Source organism: Watersipora subatra, chromosome 3, assembly GCF_963576615.1.
Source record: "Watersipora subatra chromosome 3, tzWatSuba1.1, whole genome shotgun sequence".
Classification (NCBI taxonomy): Eukaryota; Metazoa; Bryozoa; class Gymnolaemata; order Cheilostomatida; family Watersiporidae; genus Watersipora; species Watersipora subatra.
This window is the reverse complement of record NC_088710.1, coordinates 51350742-51362599: the sequence shown is the minus strand read 5'-3', so window position 1 is coordinate 51362599 and position 11858 is coordinate 51350742. Positions and strand designations below refer to the sequence as shown.

Below are 11858 nucleotides of genomic sequence, written 5' to 3'. Positions count from 1 at the left end.
CGTACAGTACTCTTTCTCAACACAGCTGAAGTATGGGAATGCTTCAGTTACCCATAAGGAACAGTATTTATGCAAACATTTCAGTAAGCGCACTGAATGGCACCCAACAAGAATTTAAAATTTTCTACTAAAAACGTTAACATTTAAAAACTACAAATATTTTAGCATTCAAAGATATTTAAAATAACATTAAAATGAAATATGATGTTTTTAGCATTTCTATAAGTATAAATAAAGGAACTCTGGCATAGAATTTCCCTTGTAAATTTTTTACCTAATCAATTTTTACAGAAATAGAGTGAAGTACAGTTTACTGAAATAAACTCAAGTGAGAACAACTCCCAAATAAATTTAGTTCAGGCATTGATGTAAGACTGGAAGCTCTTCAAGGCATGACCTATTTCCACATCAAGGTGAATCACTTCTAAGTAGCAGTTTTTTGTCGCTTCATTCGCTGTAGATAACGCTCTGATAATCACTCCTGTATAGTAATAGCGTGAGACTTGGTGAAAAGCTGGAAGTGTTTTATAGTTTATGAACTGCTTCTACTTGAAGATCAATATCTTTGAGATGACATGCAGTTTTTGTAGTCTATTTGCCATAATATAAGCTTCCATAACTACTTATATCAGCTTGTATACCTGCAAAAGTTTACAGCAACAACCAGCTGTGGTCTAAACACTTCCAGTATGTTGTTTAAAAATTTAATATGCATGTAGTTTGTTTCCCGAAATGAGAGTTTATGCAGAGATTGATTAACTAGTGATTACTAATCGATGAAAAGGTCAACCAAAGGTACCATGGATATGGTACCATTAGGCTATGTCTTATTGATAGAGAGCGATGTATCTTAGGCTATGTTATATTGTTAGAGAGCGATGTATCTTAGGCTATGTCTTATTGATAGAGAGCGATGTATCTTAGGCTATGTCTTATTGATAGAGAGCGATGTATCTTAGGCTATGTCATATTGTTAGAGAGCAATGTATCTTAGGCTATGTCATATTGTTAGAGAGCGATGTATCTTAGGCTATGTCTTATTGATAGAGAGCGATGTATCTTAGGCTATGTCATATTGTTAGAGAGCAATGTATCTTAGGCTATGTTATATTGTTAGAGAGCGATGTATCTTAGGCTATGTCATATTGTTAGAGAGCAATGTATCTTAGGCTATGTTATATTGTTAGAGAGCAATGTATCTAAGGTTATGTCATATTGTTAGAGAGCAATGTATCTTAGGCTATGTCATATTGTTAGAGAGCGATGTATCTTAGGCTATGTCATATTGTTAGAGAGCGATGTATCTTAGGCTATGTCATATTGTTAGAGAGCGATGTATCTTAGGCTATGTCATATTGTTAGAGAGCGATGTATCTTAGGCTATGTCATACTGTTAGAAGTCAAATATCAAGAATACTTTATTGGCAAGCAATAATAATTAAGGCTCATTTATTAGGCTGAAGTATTCAGATTTCAGAATTGAACAGAGTGCACTAGGAACTCTTAACTCCAAAGGCTCATTGTCATATTCACAGATGCCAGGCCTATTATGACGTGATGCGAGTGCATTTGTGCCTAAGAACTCTGTCAAAACATTTATTATATTCTTTGTTTAAGAAAGAAATATTAGTCAATCTTCGACAACCATTAGCTACAGTCTATACAGCTTAGCAGGAGTCAGTTGTTCTGCTACTTGTGGAAACCATCACTCGGTATTTGTGTGTCATTCTCATAACATCATGTCATTCTCAAATGCTCAGGTCATTTTCTTAAACATGTCTCGAGTATCACAGCAAACCGGAAAGGTATTACTAACGCCAGAGTTATCAGCCCATCTCATAAAAGGAAAGCAAATGTTGTGTAAACTGTACTAGGTTGAAATGGTCACATCATGTATGTCAATTAAATCGAGTAAATTATACACTTGTTTCAATATAGCATATGTAGAACAGGTTAGATTTACTTGTATTGGTCATCGTATCTAATAACAACCCAATAAGCTGCCTGGAGCAATTGCTCATCTCTTGGAAATCAAAAGCTACTTAGGATATCTATTAATTATCACAAAAATGGGGCTACAATTACACCACAAATATCTTATCAGCAAACTTCGCATATTGAAGACCTGTGCTTAAACCTCAGCCTCTGTTGTAGCACCTACAGGTAAAGCAAGTTGTAAAAAGAGTTAATGATCAATGTACATGCTTAGCTTGCCTTTTCCTAATTATCTATTTTGCCTAATCATTGACTAATATTTTAGTGATAAACAGACAATGTTTCTCAATGCAAGACCTGACAGCAAAATATAGTTTATATACACACTTGACTTTTAATGCTATCATAAAATATGTTTTATATATTATAACATAATGGTAAGTTATTTATTATATAGCCGCTAAGAAGAAAATGAACTCAAATATAAATAGGAGCCCGCAAAGGTAAAGGCCATCTTTGCCAAACTTTGTTGAAATTTTTCTCACTACCAAAAACCCTGAAAGTAGCAGTAGTGCTAGGAACGGGTGTGATGTTTGTGACCGACTTATCTAACTATTCCATGAAGTTAATTTATGGATGTGTTTTATTCTCTACCATTGAATTCAGTAATAGACAACTACGGTGTTGTGATACAAATTTTGACAAAAATCTCTGCCTCTCAGATGCTGCGCGTAAGAACCATCATGTAAGGAGTCTCGAACAAAAGTCAAATTGAAAGAAAAGCACCAGAAGATGATGTGATAAGTTTATATAAAAGAAGGCTTCATCTTGCTATTTCCTTATTTTCAAAGACTTCCACCAACGCAAATGCATAAATAGTGTTTATATTTCTACCATATTAAATGCATTAATGACGTATGTATTGGCAAATCAATAATCATATTGCTAAGATGAAGCAAACTTTAAGCAATTGAAGGTTTGCTATGCTAGGTTCCAACAACTGTAGATTGCAGCTTTGACAGTTAGGTACTCTTTAGAAGTAGTTGGTCCATCACAATTGGTCACTGAGTATATGCCTGGTTATAAGTTGCATTATTACTACAGTTAACTTATGCTAGGAATCTTTACTCAGTAAGATAAAGTTAAAAGAAGATTATATGCAAATCTGAAAGATGTTATACTAAAAATATACCTAGGCCTATCCATGAAATAACTTTCTAGTGAAACTAAAAGACTTGGTTGGAAAACTCTCATTACTGGTCAGTATTGTAATTAAGGGAATTTTACAAGTGAGGTATTGCATAAACAAACTTGAAAAGACCAAAACTAACTTTTATAATGAAAAATTACAAAACAATTTGTTTCAGTTTTGAAATATCAACTATGCCTATTAAAAACAGCATGATTTAGATAGCAAAGAGCTTGTCAAATAGAGTGGAAAGCTTGGTACAGATAGTAGAGACTCGGTGTAGATAGTACATTATATACTTGCTATGGGTAGTAGAGACTTGGTTTATATAGTAGAAACTTTGTATAGATAGTAGATACTTGCTATGGATAGGAGAGACTTGCTATGGATAGGAGAGACTTGCTATGGATAGGAGAGACTTGCTATGGATAGGAGAGACTTGCTATGGATAGGAGAGACTTGCTATGGATAGGAGAGACTTGCTATGGATAGGAGAGACTTGCTATGGATAGGAGAGACTTGCTATGGATAGGAGAGGCTTGCTATGGATAGGAGAGACTTGCTATGTTTAGTAAAAGCTTGGTACAAATAATTGAGAAGCGTTCTCTTGACCTAATTCTTGTGGGTTGAAACAATGAATCAACGCAATATGGTGATCATAATTTTAATATCAACTGATTCGCTACAGCTCAGTCCTGACACATCTATTGTCAACTATCGCCCTTTTATGTTGCATATATATCTTTCTAAGAATGACACTTTCCATGTACATCAAGGCTCATCTAAGCTAGAGAGGTGACAGAACAGCACAGATGTCATGGTGAATTACAAATCATCTGATAATATCATCAGCTATAGCAAAAGGGAATCTGTACCAGTCTTCTGCTATACTCTGTAAGGATTTGTCTTTCCATATAAGTATTTTACACCCTCAGAGATGCGTGTCAACCTTGAGAATGTCAAACAAAAAAGTGGCACTAGCTCAATTTAATTAATATAGGTCAGAGGCCACTTGTTTTCCATCACTCTAAACTCGAAATTATTTAACCTACAATTACGCTTATACCAACTGTTGCATCACAGGGATGTGCGCAACTTTGACAAACGGTCTCGGAGAACCTAGTAAATTTTATCAGCCATGCTAAAACTTGTTATAAGTGTGGTTTCATCATTTTGGGTTTTGGTACTTTGAGAAAGAGCAGCACATTTGAAATCTTTAAGAAAACAGAATCGTAAACAAAAACCGGGTTACGGGACAACCTGCAATAGCCTTGAAGAAAAAGTCTAATTTCTTTAGTTTATGCTCTTAAAGGAGATACCTAAATACGCGTACACATTTGCTATACCAGTTTCAAACTGTATTGGATAGCGTGCAATAAAAAATCACTTGGATATATTGACACGCCCTAAATACAACTCACTTTAAAGTACTTGTAGGCAAATACCCTGACTCACATGGAAACATTCTTTTAAATTTAATTTGTTCTTCATTGCAGAGGTAAGTATTTACGAAAGGGCTGAGAGGCAAACTTCTCAATACTAGTTGGTCCTGGACTGGCTGAAGGCCAACTGTATCAATAATGTGTGGTCCTGGCTAGGGGAAACCATCTCAGTACCAGGTGGTCATGGGAGGGCTGAGAGGCAACCAACTCAGTACTAAGTGGTCCTTGGAAGGCTGAGAGGCAGCTGGCTAAATACTAGGTCATCCTGGTTGGGCTGAAGGGCAACCATCTCAATACTAAGCGTCTTGAAAGCTGGGAGGCAACCGGCTAAGTTGACTGGGTTTTTTCTTGTTGTTGATTCAAATCCGGGGTAGCCTGAGAGTCCCCTCTTGCTCAATTCAGTCTGAGACAGTCAGGGTAACCTGTCAGTAGTACATAAAAAGGGTGATGGTCTCATGTCCCTTGATGAACATAAGGATGGGGAACCCATATTTTTCAGGCTATACTGACTTCTGGTACAGCTTTCATGTACAATTCATCTCAAAGTTCTGACAGCTACACTAAGGTATTGTAGAAAGTGGCCCCTAGTGATGGCGCATAGTCTCTGGTGGGGTTGTAGAGAGTGTCCCGAGTGAAGGCGCATACTTTCTGGAGGTGTTGTAGGGAGTGGCCTCGAGTGAAGGCGCATACTCTCTGGTGGTATTGTAGAGAGTGGCCCCGAGGGAAGGCACATACTCTCTGGTGGTGTTGTCAAGAGTGGCCCCGAGTGAAGGCGCATACTCTCTGGTGGTATTGTAGAGAGTAGCCCTAAATGAAGGCGCATATTCTTTGGTGGTGTTGTAGAGAGTGGCCTCGAGTGAAGGCGCATACTCTCGGGTGGTGTTGTAGAGAGTGGCCCCGAGTAAAGGCGCATACTCTCTGGTGGTGTTGTAGAGAGTGGCCCTGAGGGAAGGTGCATACTCTCTGGTGGTGTTGTAGAGAGTGGCCTTGAGTGAAGGCGCATACTCTCTGGTGGTGTTGTAGAGCGTGGCCCTGAGTGAAGGTGCATACTCTCTGGTGGTATTGTAGAAAGTGGCCACGAGTGAAGGCACATACTGTCTGGTGGTGTTGTAGAGAGTGTCCCCAGGTGAAGGCGCATACTTTCTGGTAGTGTTGTAGAAAGTAGCCTTGAGTGAAGGCGCATACTTTCTGGTGGTGCTGTAGAGAGTGGCCCTGAGTGAAGGCACATACTCTCTGGTGGTGTTGTAGAGAGTGGCCCTGAGTGAAGCCGCATACTTTCTGGTGATGTTGTAGAGAGTGGCCCCCAGTGAAAGCGCATATTCTCTGGTGGTGTTGTAGAGAGTAGCCCCGAGTGAAGGCGCATATTTCGTAGTTGTGTTGTACAAAGTGGCCCTAAGTGAAGGCCCACTCATATTGAACAAACTTTAGAAGAATCATGGTGACTTGAGCAGAAGAGAATTGAGAGCCACTATTTATGCAAGATGGTCCGCAATCTAGTTTTAATCAAAATGAGTTAGTGAGATCGAATTCCAATTCTTACAATTGAAGTAATGGAACTAGGTTTTCAAGAGTCAGCTAAAACCATCTAAAATAAGTCAATTGCACTAGCAGCTGTGCAGAGTAACAGGAAAATCAAACTGGTCAATTTTCTCAGTCAAAAGCCATGTAATGACTGACATATAACTTTTGCACAATAAAAAACATAGCGGTATTTCTAGTCTTCTTTACAGCAATAGGTAGAGTTTTCTAGTCTGATTTTGACAAATTGTTCAAGTTCGTACAGTCATACCTCGACATATGTGCTTAATGCGTTCTAGGACTAATCTCGTATGTCAATTTTCTCACCTGTCAAAACATTATTTCCTCTATAAAATAGCTACGTACAAATTAATGCGTTACCATATTATGAAAAACCACAATAAAAGGATATTATGGTGGAAAAAGTATTTTTAGGTGTTATAATGCAGTACCTACACTAACAAACTAACAAATACCCATTTAATTGTTATGATCTGCAATAAACCGAACATCACTATGTACAATACCGAATGAAGTTTTTACCTTCGAGACAGACGTTATGCCTAACAACGGCCTGAGAGTCTTATAAGCAACTTGTTCAGTACACTAAACTTTTGTGAGTTTACGTAATAGAAACTTTGAATTTAACTCAAATGAACTTAGCTTATTAAACAAACATTTTAAGCTAAGTTTAATATTTTACTAAACTTTAATTTTTTGTCATATATTTTTAGTATTGCATCAGTTTTTGGATATGCATCTTTTGCTTCGCCTTCACTGTAACCTTTAGCCAACTATTTAAAAAAGTTTTTCAAACCAATTTGACGACAAAATCCGAGCGATGCTGTTCTCGGAAGCGGTCTATACTTGGTCATATATTGTGATGGCCATCGAGAACTCAGATCTTAGAGCTCAGATCTTAAAGATTATTCGTATCTCAGAAAAGAAACTTGCTAAGAAGTCAGTCTTGAGTTTCACACATGTTGGAGCACTCGTATGTAACGGTATGACCGTAGTTAGTTAAGAGCCACATAATGAACTGTGAGAAACCAATCAGAAACCTGTTAATGAGAGCCAATCAATAACTAAAATTACCCACTGCTGAACAGAGGAAGAACAGTCAAATAAAAAGAGAGGGACTTGCATGAGAAAAACACTTGTCTTGGTTTGACAACTTCTCACTCATCTGACACCGAGTATCAGTTGACACGGCTGCTTGGTCTTATATTGGTCGCTGTGGGTTTGTGTCTTACACTTGCTCTATCTATAGGGTAATCTTTTCTTGGAGCTGGTTTAACTACTCTGAACCACTGTTGCACTAGTTAAACTATGAGTGATATACCTTTAGATTTCATATCATACATAACCATAAACTCACCGCGACTATTTCTATGCAAAGACCTTGACCCATAATAGCATACTGGTTTTACGCAGTAGAGAGATAATAATTTATATAAAAATAACTCAGTATTTATACATGTACATACATCAAAATAGTTAAATATGATGAAATATTTTTACACTATTAGATTTCTTGACTAGTTAAAGCTTCATGCAACATAATAACTTAATACATGATAACTTAAATTTATCAATTGAACACTTTAACTCACAATACAGAATGACTTCGCACACAAATATACAGTAACACCCGACACAGCACAATCCCACAGTAGTTGTCCCCTCTCTAACAACCAACCAAAGTTTGACAGTTATCTTTAAATCAGTATAAAGTTAAACACAAATCACTTTCACAAAAAAGCATTTGACAAAAGCTCATATTTCAGTTTTTCAAAAATTAAAGTGTGTTTAAAATCAAACCCTTAGATGATTTGATTTGTTACTTTTTTTCACTTTCTGTCTTTCTTCATCACAATGCATTTGTTATACACTAGTAGTACGCCCGACGATGCCCGGTATTTCATGCACTCTATATCACAGGGGTAAGAAACCTATGGCTCTCGAGCCACAAATAGATTTTTTGATGATTGCATCTGGCTCTGTGATAAATCAGTGAATAGAAAATCCCGAATTTTGATTTCAATTTAATTAACATAATAATACAAACGATGCTGAAATTACAGTAACAATAAAAAAATTCAAAAATCACGTCCATTTAATCAAAATATATCTTCAGTTGCAACTTTTCAATGTGGTGCTCGCAGCAAAGGATTTCTAGTGTTTTCTGTACTCCGCTTTGCACAGCCCGTACAGAGATTGCACGAGTCATTTTTAGATTGAAAGTTAAACTCTTCAAACCAAAAGATAGCTAAAGAAAAAATAGTTATTTGAACATTGTTGTTTAAAATAAATCCAGTTTTTTATACTCTAAAATTGCTCAAACATACTAAATTTGTTGGTCTTCTTTTTCCATTTCATGTTTTCAAGATTCATAATATACATATGGCTCATATGGCTAATAATATATCATTGTGTTTTAGCGTGATATCATGAAATAGGGTAAATCCATAGCTAAAGCGGGACAGGAATGCAGCTGTTCTGTATAGCAACTCAAAATGATTACACTAGTGCTTAAAACAGAATAGAATAGTTATGAACTCAGCGGCTAACAGTCACTATATAAGCTGCTGGGCTCTTCAACCTTGCAGTTGTGTAATACACAGAGAACTAAATATGCTCTACTTTGTGTCAAGTTTCTAAGATGAAAGAAGCATTTGTCAAGTTGGCTCAAGAGGTTCATGCACTTATCTAAACCTATTATATGAGTCAGTGCTGTCAGAATAATAGATTGATGTGTCATTTAAAGAGCTTATTATTTATAAAGACTTGCTAAGTATCACACTTCTACATTTTATTTGTTTGTTTAGATTTAATATGGCTAGAAGAATAATCTTAAAATCATAATCTAACCAACATTTTACATGAAGTAATTAACCTGTAACTTGCAATTATTCACCTAGAGAAAGGCCTACAAAAGGTCTCGTTACCAGTTTGCACACTGGATACTTCATTAGAACATTAACATGCTACATATTGATATGATATCAAATTGAAGTTGTCAGTCTAAACACAGAAAATAAACAGGACAACTCCTTATCTTGTATTGACAAAAATTAACAAGAATTTTGCAGCTATTTTAAAAAGAAACTTTAAATTTAGACATTTGAAAAATCAAGTTTGTATATCCTAAAGCTTTGTTAAAAAAATTTCAAAAGTTGTTGCTTACATCTGGCAACTGTTCTTGAAGCATTAAACTAATAATGTGAAGTTGTTGGCACTACAATATAAACAAGACAACTCCGTATATCACAAAGTACTACTGCACTTGAGACTACTATGTGGGCTCTATTGCAAGATGGCTCATCTTGCCAAATTTTATTATATAAATATGGATGTATTCGTGTACTACGCATTCTGGTCAAGGACTCAGTAACCCTGTGATTAGTTGTTGTAAGTGCAAGAGTAGAACAAGCTGTGCAAAAATAACAGACATTGTGCAGACCAATATGACAACAATATATATTCTAACAAATTAATATTTGCCATCAAAAAGATAAACTTGCGCCCAATAGGTTAATTCAACTCGTCAACAGTCACAAGCAATAAAAATATATCGAAAAGATTGGAAAAATTTATGAAAAATTTGGGAACTTCGAAATTTTATAGATAGTTTTTGTGTGATATATGTAGCTGTGCCAAGGGAGTTGGTTCTGGAAACTACTTTGAGGGTGATCCATACTTATTACCGGTAAGAACAGTTGCTTAACATACCTTTTTGCCCACCTTGATTACCACAATATGTAAGTACTAAGCCTATCTACTGCTCATCTACTGTGTATTCAAGTAAAATGATGCTTAATAGTCTGGGAGCAGAATAACTCAATTGTGAGTTGTTATTCCTTTACTCAACTTTTGAACTCTGATGCACGCAAGAAATTCCTCCACATTTGTACAATATCAGTTTGCACATTGCACCCTGTAACATCATTTCTTATATACTTTCATGCCTAAATTACATCTCCTCAAAGGGCAGAGGCGCAATAAACAAGTCTATTGCTGTTGCCATCGTGACAAGGAATTTCACAGACTGCGTGCCTGAGCTACTAACTTCAAGTGATTTAGCAGTTCTATCACCTCAACAAATAAAAACAGTAACTGAACGTGTTGACCATTATAGGGTCACCCATTTGGAACTATTTACAACTATTGCTAGGTAAGCAGAACTAATTTTTTTATGATCAAACCGAAGACCTCATTCATTCATGATAATAGCCATTAATTCATTGTCATTAAATAGCAAGAACGATGTTCATATTAATATGATGATTCAATCACTATTGACTGACAATACATTCCAAGTAACTAATAGATGTCTTCACAGATCAGATTTTACATGTGACATGGTTAAATTTTGTTGGAATTCAAAATCATTCATTTGAATTTGATGATTATGATGATCTATCTATCAATCAAGGCCAATCAAAATGATTTGAACTGAAGACCTAACATGAGGAAACACTCATACTCAACAAGTCATTACTTTTTCTTTACTGCTTTCTTGTCATGTGATCTGCCTACTAGATCCCAGTAGATTATTATATGAATCAGATTTGATGTTATGTTGCTATTGACACCAACCATAACTGGCCATATCTCCAACCCTGACCCTAGTTTGTGTTCGAGATAGCTAAAACAAGGTTGGCTCTACAACTGAAATGTTTTGTAGAGCACTGACAGATTTGATGAACAGAGGTTATGTGTTTCAAGCACATCAACCTTGTTACATTAAGTTCACCATAGAAGACACTCATAGAGGGCACATTCTGAACAATAAGTATGTTTAATGACTTATCATGTGAGACACAGCGTCGTAGCTTCCCGACTGCCTGTCTCTACTAACTTTCTCACTGAAACTATTAAAGTGTAAATACTGAAGTATTGAATAGGATCACACTGGAGTTCATCTTGCAGCCATGTTACCAACTGCTGCTGCATTTCGATGATCTCCTTAGTATGCTCCCAGACTACAAGCTGCATTATTTTTTATACGTTCGTCAATGTTTTCCTAGCTACACAGGCTGAAAAAAAACTGGATTTAGAGACTCTGATTAGGGATTATAGACTATAATAGGCTCATTCCTAAATTTATGTTTTATTTTTATAGCCAAATACATCCACACCTCCGAGTATTGAGGCCACAGATTCCTGTCAAGACTCCTATGAGCCTCTTCTTAAACAATCAAAGACAGGCTTTAGTCAAATATTACCTCCGTTATGTGTCATATGTGGTGGTGACGCTAAGTCAAAGAGTGTTACTCGGAAGGGAAAACGCATCTACGACAAACTGTCTAAGGCGCAGACTATCAATGCTGGTAAAAAAAATTTTCATCTGCATCAAATAGTAAAACTTTTGATGCTTTTAGTGCTCAAAAAGCAGCCAAATAAAAAAAATTTCTGCTCCTCTCCTGACCCTTTCTGCCCAAACATATGTCAAGAATAGGTCATAAGCACACCAATGACTCAATCACCATTAAATAATCACAGCTTAGCACAGTCAACAATGCGACATGCTAATATGTCAAAAGACATATTTCATGTTTGCAGGCACCATATACATTATGATGTGGAAAGTTTTTAAATGTATATGTGTTGAAAGGAACAATTTATTATTGATGTATTTCAGTTGCAGTTTTTGATAATTTTACAAACTTTAATCCTAAACCCTCAAACACAGTACAACAGGACTGAAACATAAATTGGTTATATTTGCTCTATGTTGTAAGTCCTTATTTGATGTTATTTTAGACTGTGTT

The 11858-nt window shown here is 36.2% G+C and overlaps 1 protein-coding gene across 1 annotated transcript; it reads right to left on the bottom strand.

Moving 5' to 3' along the window:
* Positions 1 to 5150: 5150 nt before the first annotated feature.
* On the bottom strand, positions 5151 to 5978 carry LOC137390705 (salivary glue protein Sgs-3-like). Its single transcript, XM_068077027.1, has one exon. It carries the CDS (start codon positions 5976 to 5978, stop codon positions 5151 to 5153), a length of 828 nt encoding a protein of 275 aa, XP_067933128.1.
* Between the last annotated feature and the right edge of the window lie 5880 nt (positions 5979 to 11858).

Bases quoted from the DNA above. Each gene is read 5' to 3' on its own strand.
- LOC137390705 (XM_068077027.1), bottom strand. From the start codon at position 5,978: ATGAGTGGGCCTTCACTTAGGGCCACTTTGTACAACACAACTACGAAA.